The sequence below is a fragment of the Argopecten irradians genome, chromosome 10, assembly GCF_041381155.1.
Source record: "Argopecten irradians isolate NY chromosome 10, Ai_NY, whole genome shotgun sequence".
NCBI lineage: Eukaryota > Metazoa > Mollusca > Bivalvia > Pectinida > Pectinidae > Argopecten > Argopecten irradians.
In genome coordinates, this window is record NC_091143.1 from 34925526 (window position 1) to 34951761 (window position 26236).

General features: G+C 38.4%; 1 protein-coding gene across 3 annotated transcripts in view; it reads left to right on the plus strand.

The window, feature by feature from the left end:
• The window catches only part of LOC138333736 (thiamine pyrophosphokinase 1-like), a 28119-nt gene extending 2848 nt beyond the window's left edge, over window positions 1-25271 (plus strand). The window contains exons 2-9 of one of the 3 annotated variants that reach the window (XR_011210024.1): window positions 318-374; window positions 2837-2911; window positions 3377-3519; window positions 4663-4749; window positions 6901-7047; window positions 7566-7680; window positions 20764-21501; window positions 21615-25264. Coding sequence is in view for 2 of the 3 variants with exons in the window: in XM_069282300.1 (XP_069138401.1) it covers window positions 326-374; window positions 2837-2911; window positions 3377-3519; window positions 4663-4749; window positions 6901-7047; window positions 7566-7680; window positions 20764-20891 (744 nt within the window). In the remaining variant the exon portion in view is untranslated. Of the gene's footprint in view, window positions 1-317; window positions 375-2836; window positions 2912-3376; window positions 3520-4662; window positions 4750-6900; window positions 7048-7565; window positions 7681-20763 lie in introns of all 3 variants that reach the window. The other 2 variants (XM_069282300.1, XM_069282301.1) reach the window with 2 other exon arrangements.
• Window positions 25272-26236: the final 965 nt, after the last annotated feature.

Consider the following 26236-nt stretch of genomic DNA (forward strand, 5'->3'; position numbering starts at 1 on the left):
TATTTATATTGATGTTCAGGCCAGGGAGTCCAAGCTTGACCTGAATGCTATAGCGAGATTCTCTACCAATGGTCGCTACACCAATCTGATGCTACCTTTCTCCTTCCTTTTGCTGTGTGATACATCTTAAAATCCCTGTATAAAGAAACTGTCATGTGTAAATTGAATAATGAAACAGTTGTATTAGTCATTGTATCATAAGATCTCTTAAAGGGACTGAAAAATCAAAATGCTTGTCTGCTGTTTAAGGTTGTTTGTTGATTTCACTTTCTTATTATCATTAAAACGTATGTCTCACTCTGCTTTTCAATTTTCAGGTGACGTCATGGATAAATTACAGTTATGTCCCTTGGACTACTTAAGTGAACAGCGAGGTATGTGTGTGATATTCCTCAATACCTTTTACATTGTCTTTTCTTTAATGCTTAATTACGACAGCATGATGAATACAATATCATGAACCTATTTTATAATGAACAGTGCTCCAGATGAATTTTGAACGGATGGGTAATTGTACTTGCACTTTTGAAAAGGGAGTCCGGAGTACAATTCTGACTTCTGTGTGATATTGGAAAAAGGCTACACTGATATAGTTACAATGTACAGTAATCAATGTCAAGTTACTGCTGAAGCAGTTGTACAATTATCTATCTGAAACAAGAGCACAGTTAAAATGGACTCTTTTACTAAATTTCTTATTTTATTTCTGGATGTAAGCAATCATAATAATTAGTTTGTGTAATACAAATAATTTTTTGGGGGGTAATCAGTACCTGTTCATACCATGTTAAGGAGTAATTGGTCCAAAGGGTCAGAATGAACTATTGTCATCATACTTTGTTCGCAGTTGTGCGCCGTCCTTCCTACATAGATTTTTGATTCAGACAACTTCATCTCAATAAACGAAAGGCTCAGGGTTCTAATACTGGGCCTGCAGTATGCTGGCATAAAGGGCTACCAAGTTTGTTCAAATGAATGGACTTGACTTTCATTCAAGGTCACAGGGGTCAAAAATGCTAAAAAATTTAAATTGTCAATTGCTAAGAGCCCTAGAGACCAGATATTAGGATGAATGGCTTCCAAGTTTGTTCAAATGAATGACCTTGTCCTTTATTCAAGGTCACAGGGGTAAAAATTGCTAACTATATTTGAACAACTTCTTGTCAATTGCTAAGAGTCCTTTGTATAGAGACTGGATATTAGGATGAATATCTAACAAGTTTGTTCAAATAAATGACCTTAACTTTCATTCAAGGTCACAGGGGTGAAAAATGCTCAAAATATTAAACGACCTCTTGTCAATTACTACATGTAATAGCTTTAGAGACCAGATATTTTGCCTGTAGTATGTTGGGAATAAAGGTTAACAAGTCTGTTCAGATGAATGACCATGACCTTCGTTCAATGTCAAGGCTATATTCAGGATACTGATATTGGGTATGTTAAGCATGCTTGAATGAAGATCTACCAAGTTTGTTCAATAAATTACCTTGACCTTCATTCAAGGTCACAGGAATCAAATATGCTACAATCTGTTAACAACTAACTGTGTATTTCAGTTCTACTATTTATTGTCTAAGTGTGATGTTCTAATTCAGTTCACTGAAGAATCTTGATTAAAATATCTATTTAAATTCCCCATCCCTGGAACCTTTTAAACAATAAACCTGTATGAGTTTAGTTTGATTATTAAGAGTGATGAAACTGGGAACTCTGGTAAACCAGCTATATGTATTAACTAAGAAAATTTTTATGGTAAATAATGATTATTGGCCTTCATTCAAGGTCAAAGGGATCAAATAGGCTAACATCTTGAAATGATTTACTGTGTACTTCAGTATGATGTATTGTCTAATTAGTCAGATGACCATTTAGGCCCATTGGGCCTTTTGTTAGTGCTTTGAAATGCTGTCTTTGAAGCTCTTAATTCACTAAGTTCTTAATTCTGGATCAATAAATGGCAAATTTACAAATATAAACCAAACATTTGTAACAAAGTTAATTATAAGTTTGTCAGAAATTTTATTTTAATTAAGAACGTCAACTCAGTGAAAATAATTTTATAAAACCATCTCACTCTACTGACCTACCTACTGAACTGGTTATCAAAATGATGTCAAGGCTAAGTTTAGAAAAGGGTCTTTTGATATTTTGATTATTGATCCGCAGGATCGAACCACAGTATGGTGCTAATTTATAGCATACCGTATTCGACCTAATAAGCACTCACGTCCCTATAAGTGCCCCTTCCCCTTTTTGAGGCCTCAATGTCAATTGCCCAGGCATAAATTAAGACCAAAACTACACAAAAATGTACAGATTTGCAATACAATTTCGTTCTATTAGCACCTTTTAATTCTTTTCAATTTGTATACGCCCTGGGCGCTTGTTGGGTCGAATACGGTACTTACCAACCCTCCCTATTTAGGAGGGAGACTCCTGATTTTGAACCCCCATTTTACGGCATTTTAGCAAGTCTAAAAGGTTGCCAAAATCAACTTTTTAAATTTTTTAGCTAAGTAGAATTTCTGAGGTTAAAAGTTTAAACATGTAAATTACCTCTATGGGATTTCAAAAAGTTGGCAAGTATGTTAAAGCTGTACTTATAAAGAATTTTTGCACACTTAAATTTGACAGCACTGAAATAAGTACTTTTACAATATTTCAGATAGGTTTTTTTATTTCAGATAGCATAGCCCCTTTTTGTATAAAAAATATGGTTATTTTAGATGGTTTGGTCCCTTAGACCCTTTTTCTGATTAAAAAAAACATGTTTCAGTTTGTTTCAGATAGTTTGGCTTGGCCCCTTTTTCTGATAAAAAAATACTTATTTCAGATGGTATGGCCCTTATGATACTTAATAATGCACAAGACATTGATGTGACATTTATGAAGAAGATGTGGGCAAAAGGTGAGGTCTCTTTCTTGTTATTTCTTAGTATTTGAACTCAAACTTAAACTTTCAATATGCTATTATTATACATGTATCTTGGACAGTGGGTTGTTACTCAGGCTCCAGATTAGAAAAACTACTTCATGACCTTTGATCATGGCTAACGGTACATGACCTTTGACCTTCCTCTTTACAGTTCAGCTGTGTAATTCTAGCCCTGAATTGTACTTAAATCACCCAAGTTTGATCAAAACAAGTTTTTCAAGATAAAAACAAAGACAAATGAGAGCATTGAGAAGTGTTTTTTCCAGGATGTGAAAGGATTGTGTATAGTTTTGACACTTTTGTTGACACAAAATCCATCAAATTATCAAACCTAGCTGTTATTTTGTAATTAAATTGTTGAATATCAAATATAGCATACATCTTTTTAACATATCCTATATATACACACACCATTAAGTGCCATGGTCATTATTTCAGCGAACTTTAAAGTGACAGTGGATGGAGGCACCAATGTATTATACGACAGTGTCATGGCCGAGCGAGACTTGTACATTCCTGATCTTATAAGTGGAGATTTTGACTCCATCAAAGCAGAAGTTGCTCAGTTTTACAAAACAAAGGTGACTATACAAATCAATCAATCAATATATAAATAAATCAATCAATCAATCAATCAAACAATATATAAATAAATCAATCAATTACTCAATATATAAATCAATCAATCAATCAATCAATATATAAATCAATTAATCAATCAATCAAACAATATATCAATCAATCAATCAATCAATCAATCAATATATAATCAATCAATCAAATATAAATCAAGTAATCAATCAATCAATCAAATATAATAATAATCAATAATCAATCAATCAATCAAAATCAATCAATCAATCAAACAAATATAAATAAATAAATCAATCAATATATAAATCAATCAATCAATATATAAATCAATCAATCATATATATAAATCAAGTAATCAATCAATCAATATATAAATCAAGTAATCAATCAATCAAACAATATATAATAAATCAATCAATCAATCAAACAATATATCAATCAATCAATCAATCAATCAATCAATCAATCGTTGAAAGCCAGTTCAGTCTTCTGGTGATGATACATTAAAGTTTGTTCATTAATTAACATGGATGAATATATTTCCATTTTGATTGTACACTTATCCTTTATAAGTTTGTATGGTAAGTTATAAGAAACATATGATCAATACTTGAACTAGCAGCCCAAATTACTCTATTGTTCTATTGTCTTTTCAATAGGCCGTAGGGCTGATGAACATCAGAACCTTGTCCATATATTGGAATATGCATTTTATCTTGAAACACTAACCTGTATCCAGACTGTAAAAATGACTCTCCATTTGCCATGAACTGTGTTCCTGTATCAAAGTTGTAAAGACTAGTTTGAGGGAAGTTTGTTTTAGGGAGGGGATGGGGTCTTGTTACTGGTAGACCTGAAGGTTTATTCTCTAGTGTCAATTTATTACATGATTGGAAATATAAAAGATTCAATAATTAAATACCAATTACATGTACATGCATTTTAAAATCAACAAAAGGAATTATTACAATGAAGATTATTTGAATATAGTACTGTAGTGGTACTACCACTGTAAATTGAAATAATTACCATTTGTAATTACATTATGTATTAGATTTCAATATTAAATCTTACAAAAGTTTTACTTTCTTTCATCAATCTTATATTTTATGAATCTTTGACGTTTCCAGGGTGTGGAGGTTGAGCCAACTCCAGATCAGGATTTTACAGACTTTGCTAAAGCTCTTCGACTCCTTTTATCCAAGACAAGTATAAAGGTATCTGTACACACAAAGTTTATATATACAGTTAAATCACAGGGACTTGATACATTTATAGTTAAATCACAGGGACTGGAATCATTAACAATTCACAGGGACTTGATACATTTTCAGTTAAATCACAAGGACTGGAATCATTAACAATTCACAGGGACTTGATACATTTACAGTTAAATCACAGGGATTTGATACATTTACAGTTATATCACAGGAACTTGATACATTTACAGTTAAATCACAGGGATTTGATACATTTACAGTTAAATCACAGGAACTTGATATATTTTCAGTTAAATCACAGGGACTGAAACTATTTATAATTAAATCACAAGGTCTGGAATCATTAACAATTCACAGGGACTTGATACATTTACAGTTAAATCACAGGGACTTGATACATTTACAGTTAAATCACAGGGACTGGAATCATTAAAAATTCACAGGGACTTGATACATTTACAGTTAGCAGCTTTAAGGATTTGTAATGGTAATTTAATTTGAATTAATAAAATATTTGCTTCTGTCTGTCAAATGTTTCATAGTGGCCAGGGATGTTACTTTGGAAACTGGTCGTTAATAAATGTGTTAATTTGTTTATCATGGAGTATTTGTTATTGTTAATATAGATAATATTGCATGCTGTGGTTTTACAAAATACATTAACTGGACTTCATGTTGTTGATATTTTTTTCCAATACACTTGGTAGATTGAACAAACAACATGTTTACTCAAAATCCATTAGCACCTGTTTGATTATTGCTGTACCAGGGGGTCTAGAGTCGACACCTAAAAAATTGTTAGAGGGAATGTTTTGGCACGAGTGTTTATCAGGTAAACGTGAGGTTATGGACATGTTAAACGTGATCAAAATTCACGTGTATTTACCCCAGGTCTATTATCTCATTCAAATTCACCCCTGAAATTTCATAATGGACTGTCCTAGTCCATGGTTTTAGGGAAGTCAAAATGTGTCTTCAGGGGTGAATTAGTTAATATAAATGTGGTACTTCAATATGTATATAAAATAAAATATATAATTTCTGACTCAAACATAAAGAGTCTTTGTGATAATTACTAATAAAAAAAAAAAAAACTAGGTGAGCAATACAGGCCCTATGGGCCTCTTGTTTTTTTTTTCAATTTGATATTGCTATCAAAATCCACTTTCAAAAACATTAAAAATGCTCACAATCACGGTAATCAAAATGTCATTGACATGTTTTGTTTTTCATAGTTTCAAACTAGAAAATTTGACTGTCAATAAATGATTGTGATCAACCACAAACAAGTCGTATATAACCCCCTAGAACTAATGATCTGGTCTCCTGCTGGTCGAGTTATAGGGGTTTTACTGTATATATACACAAGCTAATACCTAAACACAACTTATTACAGTCATACCTGCCTTACGTCACCTCTGTGTAAAAGCCATCTACCTAATTAAAGCGAATAGTCGGACAAACAAAGAAGTCGGTAAAAATGGTGTTATTATATCCAGTATAATTTCTTATGAAATAGAAAAATAAAATTTCCCATCAAAATTGCTCTGTATGAGAAGAAATTAATATATATTATAGGAATCCTAATACGTCTTCCCGACCGGCTATCAGTGCAGTTCACTCTTAACGCATATCCACGCAGCCTCGTTTTCAAAGAGTTAAGCGAATTTATATTTAGAACTGTGCTAAATTTACATGGGGCTTCCCCATAATTTCAATGGTCAAAACTGGACACCGTAAGCAGAACTTGACCATCATTATGGTATACAAGGACTTTTGGAAGGCCAAAGAACGTATTTAGACTGGTTTCCTTTGCCCGACTATTCGCTTTAATAAGACCACTTTTTAGGGTCTAAATGTTCAATATCTACACAATTCGACCCTGTGTATAAAGACTATTGTTATTTATCCCTTGAGTGGTTTTTATAGATAGGTTTGACGGTAGATGTATAAGATATATTTGAGACCGTCTAATTTATCAACTCAGTCACCCCTAAAAATTCATTATGGACTAATCTAGGTTTTGATTTAGAAGAGCCTAAATGTGTTTTCAGGGATGAATGAGTAAGACACAAATAAATTAACTACATATCTGTACACTAAAACTGAGATGTTTTTTTGTTGTTTTTTTCTCGTTATCTCTGTCAGATCGAGGTCATTGTGGTACTAGGAGCGTTTGGAGGACGACTCGATCAGGTTTTTGCTAACATTGACGTTCTACATCAGGCGCGGAATCAGACCTCTATACCAGTAATACTAGCTTCACATTGTCAGATGTGTGTGTTGTTAAAACAGGTACATTTCTCTAATCTGTATGTACTGTTGTGATACCTTAACATATTTGCTATCTAGATTCTTGTCATTTTCACAGTATAAAGTTATAGTCCTATGACAATATACTGTAGGTTTGATATCTTATTATTAATAAGTTAGTGAAAGCCTTAGTCATTCGTTTAGGTTGTTTTTTCATTTGTTTGTTTTCTTTCTTTCTTTTTTTCTATCTTAGTTGGAAATTCTTTCTTTCGTTTGTTTGCTCTTTCGTTCGTTCATTCATTCATTCAATCATTCGTTCATTCATTCATTTCATTTTTGTTTACTATCTTTCTTTGAAATTCTTTATTTCAAAGATCTCTCTTTTTCTTTCTCACTGTCAGAGCTTTCATTTTTTCTGAGCTTTCTTTATTTATCTAAATTCAGGTGAAGTACAAAATACTCAGAATATATACCAAGATGATTGGTTGCTTCCATAACTAAATAAAAGAGAATGTAGGTAATGCCTAAATTAATCTTTGCAATTGTTAACCTGTCTATAGGGGGCCAAATATTGCCTGAAAGTTGACACAGGGTACGAGGGTGATTGGTGCGGACTGATACCAGTAGGACGACCTTGTCATCATGTCACAACAACAGGACTCAAATGGAACCTCGGTAAGTTTTAGGTCTGAGTAGGACGACCTTGTAATCATGTAACAACAACAGGACTCAAATGGAACCTTGGTAAGTTTTAGGTCTGAGTAGGACGACCTTGTCATCATGTCACAACAACAGGACTCAAATGGAACCTCGGTAAGTTTTAGGTCTGAGTAGGACGACCTTGTCATCATGTCACAACAACAGGACTCAAATGGAACCTCGGTAAGTTTTAGGTCTGAGTAGGACGACCTTGTCATCATGTCACAACAACAGGACTCAAATGGAACCTCGGTAAGTTTTAGGTCTGAGTAGGACGACCTTGTCATCATGTAACAACAGGACTCAAATGGAACCTCGGTAAGTTTTAGGTCTGAGTAGGACGACCTTGTCATCATGTCACAACAACAGGACTCAAATGGAACCTCGGTAAGTTTTAGGTCTGAGTAGGACGACCTTGTCATCATGTCACAACAACAGGACTCAAATGGAACCTCGGTAAGTTTTAGGTCTGAGTAGGACGACCTTGTCATCATGTCACAACAACAGGACTCAAATGGAACCTTGGTAAGTTTTAGGTCTGAGTAGGACGACCTTGTCATCATGTCACAACAGGACTCAAATGGAACCTCGGTAAGTTTTAGGTCTGAGTAGGACGACCTTGTCATCATGTAACAACAGGACTCAAATGGAACCTCGGTAAGTTTTAGGTCTGAGTAGGACGACCTTGTCATCATGTCACAACAACAGGACTCAAATGGAACCTCGGTAAGTTTTAGGTCTGAGTAGGACGACCTTGTCATCATGTAACAACAACAGGACTCAAATGGAACCTCGGTAAGTTTTAGGTCTGAGTAGGACGACCTTGTCATCATGTCACAACAACAGGACTCAAATGGAACCTCGGTAAGTTTTAGGTCTGAGTAGGACGACCTTGTCATCATGTCACAACAACAGGACTCAAATGGAACCTCGGTAAGTTTTAGGTCTGAGTAGGACGACCTTGTCATCATGTCACAACAACAGGACTCAAATGGAACCTGGTAAGTTTTAGGTCTGAGTAGGACGACCTTGTCATCATGTCACAACAACAGGACTCAAATGGAACCTCGGTAAGTTTTAGATCTGAGTAGGACGACCTTGTCATCATGTCACAACAACAGGACTCAAATGGAACCTGGGTAAGTTTTAGGTCTGAGTAGGACAACCTTGTCATCAAGTCACAACAACAGGACTCAAATGGAACCTCGGTAAGTTTTAGGTCTGAGTAGGACGACCTTGTCATCATGTACAACAACAGGACTCAAATGGAACCTCGTAAGTTTTAGGTCTGAGTAGGACGACCTTGTCATCATGTACAACAACAGGACTCAAATGGAACCTCGGTAAGTTTTAGGTCTGAGTAGGACGACCTTGTCATCATGTCACAACAACAGGACTCAAATGGAACCTCGGTAAGTTTTAGGTCTGAGTAGGACGACCTTGTCATCATGTCACAACACAGGACTCAAATGGAACCTCGGTAAGTTTTAGGTCTGAGTAGGACGACCTTGTCATCATGTCACAAACAGGACTCAAATGGAACCTCGGTAAGTTTTAGGTCTGAGTAGGACGACCTTGTCATCATGTACAACAACAGGACTCAAATGGAACCTCGGTAAGTTTTAGGTCTGAGTAGGACGACCTTGTCATCATGTCACAACAACAGGACTCAAATGGAACCTCGGTAAGTTTTAGGTCTGAGTAGGACGACCTTGTCATCATGTCACAACAACAGGACTCAAATGGAACCTCGGTAAGTTTTAGGTCTGAGTAGGACGACCTTGTCATCATGTCACAACAACAGGACTCAAATGGAACCTCGGTAAGTTTTAGGTCTGAGTAGGACGACCTTGTCATCATGTCACAACAACAGGACTCAAATGGAACCTCGGTAAGTTTTAGGTCTGAGTAGGACGACCTTGTCATCATGTCACAACAACAGGACTCAAATGGAACCTCGGTAAGTTTTAGGTCTGAGTAGGACGACCTTGTCATCATGTCACAACAACAGGACTCAAATGGAACCTCGGTAAGTTTTAGGTCTGAGTAGGACGACCTTGTCATCATGTACAACAACAGGACTCAAATGGAACCTCGGTAAGTTTTAGGTCTGAGTAGGACGACCTTGTCATCATGTCACAAACAGGACTCAAATGGAACCTTGGTAAGTTTTAGGTCTGAGTAGGACGACCTTGTCATCATGTCACAACAACAGGACTCAAATGGAACCTCGGTAAGTTTTAGGTCTGAGTAGGACGACCTTGTCATCATGTAACAACAGGACTCAAATGGAACCTCGGTAAGTTTTAGGTCTGAGTAGGACGACCTTGTCATCATGTAACAACAGGACTCAAATGGAACCTGGTAAGTTTTAGGTCTGAGTAGGACGACCTTGTCATCATGTCACAACAACAGGACTCAAATGGAACCTCGGTAAGTTTTAGGTCTGAGTAGGACGACCTTGTCATCATGTCACAACAACAGGACTCAAATGGAACCTCGGTAAGTTTTAGGTCTGAGTAGGACGACCTTGTCATCATGTCACAACAACAGGACTCAAATGGAACCTGGGTAAGTTTTAGGTCTGAGTAGGACGACCTTGTCATCATGTCACAACAACAGGACTCAAATGGAACCTCGGTAAGTTTTAGGTCTGAGTAGGACGACCTTGTCATCATGTCACAACAACAGGACTCAAATGGAACCTGGTAAGTTTTAGGTCTGAGTAGGACGACCTTGTCATCATGTAACAACAGGACTCAAATGGAACCTCGGTAAGTTTTAGGTCTGAGTAGGACGACCTTGTCATCATGTCACAACAACAGGACTCAAATGGAACCTTGGTAAGTTTTAGGTCTGAGTAGGACGACCTTGTCATCATGTCACAACAACAGGACTCAAATGGAACCTCGGTAAGTTTTAGGTCTGAGTAGGACGACCTTGTCATCATGTCACAACAGGACTCAAATGGAACCTCGGTAAGTTTTAGGTCTGAGTAGGACGACCTTGTCATCATGTCACAACAACAGGACTCAAATGGAACCTCGGTAAGTTTTAGATCTGAGTAGGACGACCTTGTCATCATGTCACAACAACAGGACTCAAATGGAACCTCGGTAAGTTTTAGGTCTGAGTAGGACGACCTTGTCATCATGTCACAACAACAGGACTCAAATGGAACCTCGGTAAGTTTTAGGTCTGAGTAGGACGACCTTGTCATCATGTAACAACAACAGGACTCAAATGGAACCTCGGTAAGTTTTAGGTCTGAGTAGGACGACCTTGTCATCATGTCACAACAACAGGACTCAAATGGAACCTCGGTAAGTTTTAGGTCTGAGTAGGACGACCTTGTCATCCTATAACAACAACAGGACTCAAATGGAACCTCGGTAAGTTTTAGGTCTGAGTAGGACGACCTTGTCATCATGTCACAACAACAGGACTCAAATGGAACCTGGGTAAGTTTTAGGTCTGAGTAGGACGACCTTGTCATCATGTCACAACAACAGGACTCAAATGGAACCTCGGTAAGTTTTAGGTCTGAGTAGGACGACCTTGTCATCATGTCACAACAACAGGACTCAAATGGAACCTCGGTAAGTTTTAGGTCTGAGTAGGACGACCTTGTCATCATGTCACAACAACAGGACTCAAATGGAACCTCGGTAAGTTTTAGGTCTGAGTAGGACGACCTTGTCATCATGTAACAACAACAGGACTCAAATGGAACCTCGGTAAGTTTTAGGTCTGAGTAGGACGACCTTGTCATCATGTCACAACAACAGGACTCAAATGGAACCTCGGTAAGTTTTAGGTCTGAGTAGGACGACCTTGTCATCATGTCACAACAACAGGACTCAAATGGAACCTCGGTAAGTTTTAGGTCTGAGTAGGACGACCATGTCATCATGTCACAACAACAGGACTCAAATGGAACCTTGGTAAGTTTTAGGTCTGAGTAGGACGACCTTGTCATCATGTAACAACAACAGGACTCAAATGGAACCTCGGTAAGTTTTAGGTCTGAGTAGGACGACCTTGTCATCATGTCACAACAACAGGACTCAAATGGAACCTCGGTAAGTTTTAGGTCTGAGTAGGACGACCTTGTCATCATGTAACAACAACAGGACTCAAATGGAACCTCGGTAAGTTTTAGGTCTGAGTAGGACGACCTTGTCATCATGTAACAACAACAGGACTCAAATGGAACCTCGGTAAGTTTTAGGTCTGAGTAGGACGACCTTGTCATCATGTCACAACAACAGGACTCAAATGGAACCTCGGTAAGTTTTAGATCTGAGTAGGACGACCTTGTCATCATGTCACAACAACAGGACTCAAATGGAACCTCGGTAAGTTTTAGGTCTGAGTAGGACGACCTTGTCATCATGTCACAACAACAGGACTCAAATGGAACCTCGGTAAGTTTTAGGTCTGAGTAGGACGACCTTGTCATCATGTCACAACAGGACTCAAATGGAACCTCGGTAAGTTTTAGGTCTGAGTAGGACGACCTTGTCATCATGTCACAACAACAGGACTCAAATGGAACCTTGGTAAGTTTTAGGTCTGAGTAGGACGACCTTGTCATCATGTCACAACAACAGGACTCAAATGGAACCTGGGTAAGTTTTAGATCTGAGTAGGACGACCTTGTCATCATGTAACAACAGGACTCAAATGGAACCTGGGTAAGTTTTAGGTCTGAGTAGGACGACCTTGTCATCATGTACAACAACAGGACTCAAATGGAACCTCGGTAAGTTTTAGGTCTGAGTAGGACGACCTTGTCATCATGTCACAACAACAGGACTCAAATGGAACCTCGGTAAGTTTTAGGTCTGAGTAGGACGACCTTGTCATCATGTACAACAACAGGACTCAAATGGAACCTCGGTAAGTTTTAGGTCTGAGTAGGACGACCTTGTCATCATGTAACAACAACAGGACTCAAATGGAACCTCGGTAAGTTTTAGGTCTGAGTAGGACGACCTTGTCATCATGTCACAACAACAGGACTCAAATGGAACCTCGGTAAGTTTTAGGTCTGAGTAGGACGACCTTGTCATCATGTAACAACAACAGGACTCAAATGGAACCTCGGTAAGTTTTAGGTCTGAGTAGGACGACCTTGTCATCATGTCACAACAACAGGACTCAAATGGAACCTCGGTAAGTTTTAGATCTGAGTAGGACGACCTTGTCATCATGTCACAACAACAGGACTCAAATGGAACCTGGGTAAGTTTTAGGTCTGAGTAGGACGACCTTGTCATCCTATAACAACAGGACTCAAATGGAACCTCGGTAAGTTTTAGGTCTGAGTAGGACGACCTTGTCATCATGTAACAACAACAGGACTCAAATGGAACCTCGGTAAGTTTTAGGTCTGAGTAGGACGACCTTGTCATCATGTCACAACAACAGGACTCAAATGGAACCTTGGTAAGTTTTAGGTCTGAGTAGGACGACCTTGTCATCATGTAACAACAACAGGACTCAAATGGAACCTTGGTAAGTTTTAGGTCTGAGTAGGACGACCTTGTCATCATGTAACAACAACAGGACTCAAATGGAACCTCGGTAAGTTTTAGGTCTGAGTAGGACGACCTTGTCATCATGTAACAACAACAGGACTCAAATGGAACCTGGGTAAGTTTTAGGTCTGAGTAGGACGACCTTGTCATCATGTCACAACAACAGGACTCAAATGGAACCTCGGTAAGTTTTAGGTCTGAGTAGGACGACCTTGTCATCATGTCACAACAACAGGACTCAAATGGAACCTCGGTAAGTTTTAGATCTGAGTAGGACGACCTTGTCATCATGTCACAACAACAGGACTCAAATGGAACCTCGGTAAGTTTTAGGTCTGAGTAGGACGACCTTGTCATCATGTCACAACAACAGGACTCAAATGGAACCTCGGTAAGTTTTAGGTCTGAGTAGGACGACCTTGTCATCATGTCACAACAACAGGACTCAAATGGAACCTCGGTAAGTTTTAGGTCTGAGTAGGACGACCTTGTCATCATGTCACAACAACAGGACTCAAATGGAACCTGGGTAAGTTTTAGGTCTGAGTAGGACGACCTTGTCATCATGTCACAACAACAGGACTCAAATGGAACCTCGGTAAGTTTTAGGTCTGAGTAGGACGACCTTGTCATCATGTCACAACAACAGGACTCAAATGGAACCTCGGTAAGTTTTAGGTCTGAGTAGGACGACCTTGTCATCATGTCACAACAACAGGACTCAAATGGAACCTCGGTAAGTTTTAGGTCTGAGTAGGACGACCTTGTCATCATGTAACAACAGGACTCAAATGGAACCTCGGTAAGTTTTAGGTCTGAGTAGGACGACCTTGTCATCATGTCACAACAACAGGACTCAAATGGAACCTCGGTAAGTTTTAGGTCTGAGTAGGACGACCTTGTCATCATGTCACACAACAGGACTCAAATGGAACCTCGGTAAGTTTTAGGTCTGAGTAGGACGACCTTGTCATCATGTAACAACAACAGGACTCAAATGGAACCTCGGTAAGTTTTAGGTCTGAGTAGGACGACCTTGTCATCATGTAACAACAGGACTCAAATGGAACCTCGGTAAGTTTTAGGTCTGAGTAGGACGACCTTGTCATCATGTAACAACAGGACTCAAATGGAACCTCGGTAAGTTTTAGGTCTGAGTAGGACGACCTTGTCATCATGTAACAACAACAGGACTCAAATGGAACCTCGGTAAGTTTTAGGTCTGAGTAGGACGACCTTGTCATCATGTCACAACAACAGGACTCAAATGGAACCTCGGTAAGTTTTAGGTCTGAGTAGGACGACCTTGTCATCATGTACAACAACAGGACTCAAATGGAACCTCGGTAAGTTTTAGGTCTGAGTAGGACGACCTTGTCATCATGTAACAACAGGACTCAAATGGAACCTCGGTAAGTTTTAGGTCTGAGTAGGACGACCTTGTCATCATGTAACAACAACAGGACTCAAATGGAACCTCGGTAAGTTTTAGGTCTGAGTAGGACGACCTTGTCATCATGTCACAACAACAGGACTCAAATGGAACCTCGGTAAGTTTTAGGTCTGAGTAGGACGACCTTGTCATCATGTAACAACAGGACTCAAATGGAACCTCGGTAAGTTTTAGGTCTGAGTAGGACGACCTTGTCATCATGTAACAAACAGGACTCAAATGGAACCTCGGTAAGTTTTAGGTCTGAGTAGGACGACCTTGTCATCATGTACAACAACAGGACTCAAATGGAACCTCGGTAAGTTTTAGGTCTGAGTAGGACGACCTTGTCATCATGTCACAACAACAGGACTCAAATGGAACCTCGGTAAGTTTTAGGTCTGAGTAGGACGACCTTGTCATCATGTAACAACAGGACTCAAATGGAACCTCGGTAAGTTTTAGGTCTGAGTAGGACGACCTTGTCATCATGTAACAACAACAGGACTCAAATGGAACCTCGGTAAGTTTTAGGTCTGAGTAGGACGACCTTGTCATCATGTCACAACAACAGGACTCAAATGGAACCTCGGTAAGTTTTAGGTCTGAGTAGGACGACCTTGTCATCATGTCACAACAACAGGACTCAAATGGAACCTCGGTAAGTTTTAGGTCTGAGTAGGACGACCTTGTCATCATGTAACAACAGGACTCAAATGGAACCTTGGTAAGTTTTAGGTCTGAGTAGGACGACCTTGTCATCATGTCACAACAACAGGACTCAAATGGAACCTGGGTAAGTTTTAGGTCTGAGTAGGACAACCTTGTCATCATGTCACAACAACAGGACTCAAATGGAACCTCGGTAAGTTTTAGGTCTGAGTAGGACGACCTTGTCATCATGTCACAACAACAGGACTCAAATGGAACCTCGGTAAGTTTTAGGTCTGAGTAGGACGACCTTGTCATCATGTCACAACAACAGGACTCAAATGGAACCTCGGTAAGTTTTAGGTCTGAGTAGGACGACCTTGTCATCATGTCACAACAACAGGACTCAAATGGAACCTCGGTAAGTTTTAGGTCTGAGTAGGACGACCTTGTCATCATGTAACAACAACAGGACTCAAATGGAACCTCGGTAAGTTTTAGGTCTGAGTAGGACGACCTTGTCATCATGTAACAACAACAGGACTCAAATGGAACCTCGGTAAGTTTTAGGTCTGAGTAGGACGACCTTGTCATCATGTCACAACAACAGGACTCAAATGGAACCTGGGTAAGTTTTAGGTCTGAGTAGGACGACCTTGTCATCATGTCACAACAACAGGACTCAAATGGAACCTCGGTAAGTTTTAGATCTGAGTAGGACGACCTTGTCATCATGTCACAACAACAGGACTCAAATGGAACCTCGGTAAGTTTTAGATCTGAGTAGGACGACCTTGTCATCATGTCACAACAACAGGACTCAAATGGAACCTCGGTAAGTTTTAGGTCTGAGTAGGACGACCTTGTCATCATGTACAACAACAGGACTCAAATGGAACCTCGGTAAGTTTTAGGTCTGAGTAGGACGACCTTGTCATCATGTCACAACAACAGGACTCAAATGGAACCTGGGTAAGTTTTAGGTCTGAGTAGGACGACCTTGTCATCATGTCACAACAACAGGACTCAAATGGAACCTCGGTAAGTTTTAGATCTGAGTAGGACGACCTTGTCATCATGTCACAACAACAGGACTCAAATGGAACCTGGGTAAGTTTTAGATCTGAGTAGGACGACCTTGTCATCATGTCACAACAACAGGACTCAAATGGAACCTCGGTAAGTTTTAGGTCTGAGTAGGACGACCTTGTCATCATGTCACAACAACAGGACTCAAATGGAACCTCGGTAAGTTTTAGGTCTGAGTAGGACGACCTTGTCATCATGTCACAACAACAGGACTCAAATGGAACCTGGTAAGTTTTAGGTCTGAGTAGGACGACCTTGTCATCATGTACAACAGGACTCAAATGGAACCTCGGTAAGTTTTAGGTCTGAGTAGGACGACCTTGTCATCATGTCACAACAACAGGACTCAAATGGAACCTGGTAAGTTTTAGGTCTGAGTAGGACGACCTTGTCATCATGTAACAACAACAGGACTCAAATGGAACCTCGGTAAGTTTTAGGTCTGAGTAGGACGACCTTGTCATCATGTCACAACAACAGGACTCAAATGGAACCTCGGTAAGTTTTAGGTCTGAGTAGGACGACCTTGTCATCATGTACAACAACAGGACTCAAATGGAACCTCGGTAAGTTTTAGGTCTGAGTAGGACGACCTTGTCATCATGTACAACAACAGGACTCAAATGGAACCTCGGTAAGTTTTAGGTCTGAGTAGGACGACCTTGTCATCATGTCACAACAACAGGACTCAAATGGAACCTCGGTAAGTTTTAGGTCTGAGTAGGACGACCTTGTCATCATGTAACAACACAGGACTCAAATGGAACCTCGGTAAGTTTTAGGTCTGAGTAGGACGACCTTGTCATCATGTAACAACAGGACTCAAATGGAACCTCGGTAAGTTTTAGGTCTGAGTAGGACGACCTTGTCATCATGTACAACAACAGGACTCAAATGGAACCTCGGTAAGTTTTAGGTCTGAGTAGGACGACCTTGTCATCATGTCACAACAACAGGACTCAAATGGAACCTCGGTAAGTTTTAGGATCTGAGTAGGACGACCTTGTCATCATGTCACAACAACAGGACTCAAATGGAACCTCGGTAAGTTTTAGGTCTGAGTAGGACGACCTTGTCATCATGTCACAACAACAGGACTCAAATGGAACCTCGGTAAGTTTTAGGTCTGAGTAGGACGACCTTGTCATCATGTCACAACAGGACTCAAATGGAACCTCGGTAAGTTTTAGGTCTGAGTAGGACGACCTTGTCATCATGTCACAACAACAGGACTCAAATGGAACCTCGGTAAGTTTTAGGTCTGAGTAGGACGACCTTGTCATCATGTAACAACAACAGGACTCAAATGGAACCTCGGTAAGTTTTAGGTCTGAGTAGGACGACCTTGTCATCATGTCACAACAACAGGACTCAAATGGAACCTCGGTAAGTTTTAGGTCTGAGTAGGACGACCTTGTCATCATGTAACAACAACAGGACTCAAATGGAACCTCGGTAAGTTTTAGGTCTGAGTAGGACGACCTTGTCATCATGTCACAACAACAGGACTCAAATGGAACCTCGGTAAGTTTTTAGGTCTGAGTAGGACGACCTTGTCATCATGTCAATACTACAGGACTCAAATGGAACCTCGGTAAGTTTTAGGTCTGAGTAGGACGACCTTGTCATCATGTCACAACAACAGGACTCAAATGGAACCTCGGTAAGTTTTAGATCTGAGTAGGACGACCTTGTCATCATGTCACAACAACAGGACTCAAATGGAACCTCGGTAAGTTTTAGGTCTGAGTAGGACGACCTTGTCATCATGTCACAACAACAGGACTCAAATGGAACCTCGGTAAGTTTTAGGTCTGAGTAGGACGACCTTGTCATCATGTCACAACAACAGGACTCAAATGGAACCTCGGTAAGTTTTAGGTCTGAGTAGGACGACCTTGTCATCATGTCACAACAACAGGACTCAAATGGAACCTCGGTAAGTTTTAGGTCTGAGTAGGACGACCTTGTCATCATGTCACAACAACAGGACTCAAATGGAACCTCGGTAAGTTTTAGGTCTGAGTAGGACGACCTTGTCATCATGTCACAACAACAGGACTCAAATGGAACCTCGGTAAGTTTTAGGTCTGAGTAGGACGACCTTGTCATCATGTCACAACAACAGGACTCAAATGGAACCTCGGTAAGTTTTAGGTCTGAGTAGGACGACCTTGTCATCATGTCACAACAACAGGACTCAAATGGAACCTCGGTAAGTTTTAGGTCTGAGTAGGACGACCTTGTCATCATGTCACAACAACAGGACTCAAATGGAACCTCGGTAAGTTTTAGGTCTGAGTAGGACGACCTTGTCATCATGTAACAACAACAGGACTCAAATGGAACCTCGGTAAGTTTTAGGTCTGAGTAGGACGACCTTGTCATCATGTCACAACAACAGGACTCAAATGGAACCTCGGTAAGTTTTAGGTCTGAGTAGGACGACCTTGTCATCATGTAACAACAACAGGACTCAAATGGAACCTCGGTAAGTTTTAGGTCTGAGTAGGACGACCTTGTCATCATGTCACAACAACAGGACTCAAATGGAACCTCGGTAAGTTTTAGGTCTGAGTAGGACGACCTTGTCATCATGTCACAACAACAGGACTCAAATGGAACCTCGGTAAGTTTTAGGTCTGAGTAGGACGACCTTGTCATCATGTAACAACAGGACTCAAATGGAACCTCGGTAAGTTTTAGGTCTGAGTAGGACGACCTTGTCATCATGTAACAACAACAGGACTCAAATGGAACCTTGGTAAGTTTTAGGTCTGAGTAGGACGACCTTGTCATCATGTAACAACAACAGGACTCAAATGGAACCTGGGTAAGTTTTAGGTCTGAGTAGGACGACCTTGTCATCATGTCACAACAACAGGACTCAAATGGAACCTCGGTAAGTTTTAGGTCTGAGTAGGACGACCTTGTCATCATGTACAACAACAGGACTCAAATGGAACCTCGGTAAGTTTTAGGCTGAGTAGGACGACCTTGTCATCATGTCACAACAACAGGACTCAAATGGAACCTCGGTAAGTTTTAGGTCTGAGTAGGACGACCTTGTCATCCTATAACAACAGGACTCAAATGGAACCTGGGTAAGTTTTAGGTCTGAGTAGGACGACCTTGTCATCATGTCACAACAACAGGACTCAAATGGAACCTGGGTAAGTTTTAGATCTGAGTAGGACGACCTTGTCATCATGTCACAACAACAGGACTCAAATGGAACCTCGGTAAGTTTTAGATCTGAGTAGGACGACCTTGTCATCATGTCACAACAACAGGACTCAAATGGAACCTGGGTAAGTTTTAGGTCTGAGTAGGACGACCATGTCATCATGTCACAACAACAGGACTCAAATGGAACCTCGGTAAGTTTTAGGTCTGAGTAGGACGACCTTGTCATCATGTAACAACAACAGGACTCAAATGGAACCTCGGTAAGTAGGACGACCTTGTCATCCTATAACAACAGGACTCAAAGTAAAATTACTGTACCGTATCCTGTCAGCTATGATTACCTTCAGTATAACATGTTGATGACAGGGTCTGGAGTGATAATTGTTATTGCTGTCATGGTACCCCCTAGGTTTGATTCAATATTTCTAATATATCTCTGGTAAGTGACAATATAAAGGATCGGTATAATTTGAGGATAGGCTTAGTGTGAGGAAAGGCTTGGTGTGTTGTTGTTTCTGAAATAATATCTGTATTCTGAAGGGGGGGTAAGCAACCTCAATAGCCAAGGGTATTCAGTACGAAACACTTCCTGTTTCAGTGAAATTAGTATATGATCATACTGAATACCCTTAGCTAGTGAAATTGGGGTTATCGGGTGGGAGAGGGGTGTGGAACCATGGGGGGGGGGGAGGGGATGTTGGACAAATGGTTTGGGGAGGGGATGGGGGTGTTGGACCGAGAGTTGGGGGAGGGGGATGTTTGACCGAGGGTTGGGGGAGGGGAGGAGGGTGTTTGACAGAGGGAAGGGGAGGGGAGGATGGTGTGGAACCATAGGTTGGGGGAGGAGATGGGAGTGTTGGATCGAAGGTTGGGGAAGGGGGGATGGGGGTGTTGGACTGAGGGTTGGGGATGGAAAGGGGAGTGGAGGGGGGTGTTTGACCAAGGGTTGAGGGAGGGGAGGAGGGTGTTTAACCGAGGGTTGGGGGAGGAGGAATAGCCTGGGTAGATATATCATTATATAACCAGGAAACTTTGTGTTTTTTTTTGTTTGACATCCTTGGCCAGGTCCATTTAAGGATGTACGAGTTTGAAAACAGTAATTAGCTTAAAAAGTATTAATTAAGCTAATAACTGGACTTTTTTTGGCTTCCATAGATAACCAAGGCTTGGCGTTTGGACAGTTGGTCAGCACATCAAACACTCTTGAAGGAAATGGTATGGTAACCATAGAAACAGACAATGATCTCTTGTGGTGTATGGAAGTTAAGAATGATGCCAAATGAATTAATATTTCAAACAGAGGCCTTTACAACTGAAAACTAATCTTAAACTGTTCTATTGTTTAGAGCTTTTACTGTTTAAAAACTTTTAATGACATGAATGAAAATTCAGAATTTTGTATTAAGATATACACTGTTTATTTCAAATTGTTTAGAGCTGAAAATGTATACCAATGTTAGTTTAACTTTTAACAGTTTTATACTTTTATACACTATTTACTATGCTGTGTTTGTTACATTACACTTTAAAAATATGATTTGTATACGTTTATTATTTCTTGACAAATGCATTAGAGATTTTTATATTTAATGAATTGCTATATAGTATTGAACTTCCTTTTGATTTGAACCTGACAGGTTATGCCATCATACATGTCACAAACATGGTTTGTGATTTTTGAAGACCATTAATTGAACTTACTTGATTTGTTTTGTTACCCAGTGATACAAATCTCTTGTTCATTATTTGTTTTGCTTTGTTACATGTTTTTTATCCATTTGTCCTTTTTTATTTTGTAAAATATGATTATGCAGTATTTTCTAATGCTTCATATGTACGTGGTATGTTTTTGAAGCTTTTGGTCTTGGTGACTTACTGTGAAACACAAGTCAGGCTCCGATTTCTCGAAACAAAAGTACAGACTTAAGTCCAAACTTAAGTTTTTCTCCTTATGTAACTTATGTTGATAAAATTGACTTAAGTTTGTTTCAAGAAATCGGGGCCAGGTGAAAGAAATATTTACTTTATTATGAGACCACATGTGAGAAGAGTCTTTGACTCAATGTGCAATCGAATGAAAAAAAAAAAGTCAATTATTATTATATTATATTAATGAGACACAGTTGATATTAGAGCAAATATACGTACCCGGCCTACTATATCCTTCGGCCGGGTACGAATTGGTCCCTATGTGTCGTAGTGGAGCACTGCCTCCGAAAATTACTCGGGCATAGTTTTCTATACTTTTTTGTATGTTTCCAATTATTTTATGCATATACATTCATTAACATATTATTTTTGTCCAAAACAAACATATCCACCGTTCTTGATATCTACCGTGCAACTCACAAGACTTCAAAGTCACAATTTGTGAACTTGACGTATAAATTCCCTTCAAAAAGATCTTCATATGTATTATGTAAAAAAAAATAATGCCTCGATGAGAATTTGATATTTATGTGGTTAAGTTTTATTGACTAGTAGGTCAGCGATATCAAACAAGTACGATAAAATGCAAACAAATGTTTTATAATGGTTTGCATAATCATTAAATTGCTCTATTAGCAGTAATAGGCACCAATTGTAGCTCTAAAGCCCACATCATTTTCTGTCTAAAAGTCTTTTGAGCTACAATATTGCAGCTTAGTTGATATACACATGTGAGAACAAGACGTAGTTGATATACACATGTGAGAATGAGACATAGTTAATATACATGTGAGAATGAGACACAGTAGATATACACATGTGAGAATGAGACACAGTAGATATACAAATGTGAAAATGAGACACACTTGATATACACATGTGAGAATGAGATGTAGTTGATATACATGTGAGAATGAGACATAGTTGATATACACATATGAGAATGAGACATAGTTGATATACCGTGTGAGAATGAGATGTAGTTGATATACATGTGAGAATGAGACACAGTAGATATACACATGTGAGAATGAGACACAGTGGATATACACATGTGAGAATGAGACATAGTTGATACACATGTGAGAATGAGACATAGTTGATATACATGTGAGAATGAGACATAGTTGATATACATTGTGAGAATGAGACATAGTTGATACACATGTGAGAATGAGACATAGTTGATATACATGTGAGAATGAGACATAGTTGATATACATGTGAGAATGAGACATAGTTGATATACATTGTGAGAATGAGACATAGTTGATATACATTGTGAGAATGAGACATAGTTGATATACATTGTGAGAATGAGACATAGTTGATATACATGTGAGAACAACTATAAGACATAGTTGATATACATTGTGAGAATGAGACACAGTTGATATACATGTGAGAACAACTATAAGACATAGTTGATATACATTGTGAGAATGAGACACAGTTGATATACATGTGAGAACAACTATAAGACATAGTTGATATACATTGTGAGAATGAGACACAGTTGATATACATTGTGAGAATGAGACATAGTTGATACACATGTGAGAATGAGACATAGTTGATATACATTGTGAGAATGAGACACAGTTGATATACATTGTGAGAATGAGACATAGTTGATATACATGTGAGAATGAGACATAGTTGATATACATGTGAGAATGAGACATAGTTGATATACATGTGAGAATGAGACATAGTTGATATACACTGTGAGAATGAGACATAGTTGATATACATGTGAGAACAACTATAAGACATAGTTGATATACATTGTGAGAATGAGACATAGTTGATATACATTGTGAGAATGAGACATAGTTGATATACATGTGAGAATGAGACATAGTTGATATACATGTGAGAATGAGACATAGTTGATACACATGTGAGAATGAGACATAGTTGATATACATTGTGAGAATGAGACACAGTTAATATACATAGTGAGAATGAGACACAGTTGATATACATGTAATAATTAATTCTTGCAAGATCATGAAAGATCTTTATAACTACATGACTGTATTACGTTTTTACACTGCATAAACATTTCCTAATATTTGTATCAATAAAACCGTGCTTAGTGTTAATAAACGTTAATTATTATTGTTTTTGAATACTGTAAAAGTGGAAATTTTCATGAGGAGAACATTTACACTTACAATCATGTGAAGGATGTTTTTAGCATGAAAATTTCTCCAACACTTAATATTGTGAGAATGAGACATAGTTGATATACATGTGAGAATGAGACATAGTTGATATACACTGTGAGAATGAGACATAGTTGATATACATGTGAGAATGAGACATAGTTGATATACATGTGAGAATGAGACATAGTTGATATACATTGTGAGAATGAGACATAGTTGATATACATGTGAGAATGAGACACAGTAGATATACACATGTGAGAATGAGACATAGTTGATATACATTGTGAGAATGAGACATAGTTGATATACATGTGAGAATGAGACACAGTAGATATACACATGTGAGAATGAGACATAGTTGATATACATGTGAGAATGAGACATAGTTGATATACATGTGAGAACAACTATAAGACACAGTTGATATACATTGTGAGAATGAGACATAGTTGATATACATTGTGAGAATGAGACATAGTTGATATACATGTGAGAATGAGACACAGTGGATATACACATGTGAGAATGAGACATAGTTGATACACATGTGAGAATGAGACATAGTTGATATACATGTGAGAATGAGACATAGTTGATATACATTGTGAGAATGAGACATAGTTGATATACATGTGAGAATGAGACATAGTTGATATACATTGTGAGAATGAGACATAGTTGATATACATTGTGAGAATGAGACATAGTTGATACACATGTGAGAATGAGACATAGTTGATATACATGTGAGAATGAGACATAGTTGATATACATTGTGAGAATGAGACATAGTTGATATACATGTGAGAATGAGACACAGTAGATATACACATGTGAGAATGAGACATAGTTGATATACATGTGAGAATGAGACACAGTAGATATACACATGTGAGAATGAGACATAGTTGATATACACTGTGAGAATGAGACATAGTTGATATACATGTGAGAACAACTATAAGACACAGTTGATATACATTGTGAGAATGAGACATAGTTGATACACATGTGAGAATGAGACATAGTTGATATACATTGTGAGAATGAGACATAGTTGATACATATGTGAGAATGAGACATAGTTGATATACATGTGAGAATGAGACATAGTTGATATACATTGTGAGAATGAGACATAGTTGATATACATTGTGAGAATGAGACACAGTTGATATACATTGTGAGAATGAGACACAGTTGATATACATGTAATAATTAATTCTTGCCAGATCATGAAAGATCTTTATAACTACATGACTGTATTATGTTTTTACACTGCATAAACATTTCCTAATATTTGTATCAATAAAACCGTGCTTAGTGTTAATAAACGTTAATTATTATTGTTTTTGAATACTGTAAAAGTGGAAATTTTCATGAGGAGAACATTTACACTTACAATCATGTGAAGGATGTTTTTAGCATGAAAATTTCTCCAACACTTAATATTGGTTTATATATGAAAACATAACAAGTGTATTTATCCCGAAAATTGATGGATTTTGACCAGTATCAAACCACTCTGAGATCTCATTAATATAAAGCAATATATCAAATTTGGTTGAAGTCAGACAATAAATACTAAAGTTATCGTGAGCAAACCATGTTTTGATGATTTTAAAGTCCCGTAACTCTTGCAAATATTGACGGATTTTGACCATTATCAAACTCATTCGAGATCTCATTGATATAAAGCACTATACCAAATTTGGTTGAAATCAAAGGATAAATACATAAGTTATTGCACGTAAACCGTTTTTCGGACGCCCACAGCGATACTGACGCCGACATAGTGATACCTAAGTGTCGCCCTTGCGTTGCAACACATGTACAAAAACTATGCCTTTCACAAATTAAGTTTGTTGGTCCCATAGGGTCGTTATAACATTATTTTAGCAGTACATGAAGTTCTAAGTCATTTGTCTCTGGGCCCAGCAATTTATGTAGGATTTTTCATAGCGAGTCCAGGGCCCAGTTGTCTAAAAGGTGATAAGCTAATTAATCAAAAGTTAACAACTACTTTAAATACAAATTTTACAAAATTTTACAAGAACCTTAAGAGCTTCATTCTCTACTTACTTGATGAGTTTAATGAAGATATAATCTCAAATTTTGCAGTAAATGAGAAATGAAAATTTCACTAATCATGTGATTAAGCTAATCATGCTTTGAACAACCGGGCCCAGAACACAAAATTTCAAAAAGTGATGAGTCCCAGTACATGTACAAAGAAATAAAGAAGATTCCCAAAAAAAAAAGAATTTGGTGAGTCCCATGGAACAATGATGACTCCAGAACTCGTCTAGGCGAGTCCCATAAATCACTGTGGCCCACCCCCATTCTGATGTTGTATGTATAGACCCAGTTTCATAATAACTTATGGGTATTCCTTTTAACTTCAAATTTCCTGTGGAAAATTTGAAGTTAAAAGGAATACCCGTAAGTTATTATAGAACTATTTTTTATTTGTATTCATACTAAATCCAGCTTTCTGATTGGCAGATCCTTTTTCTTCATAT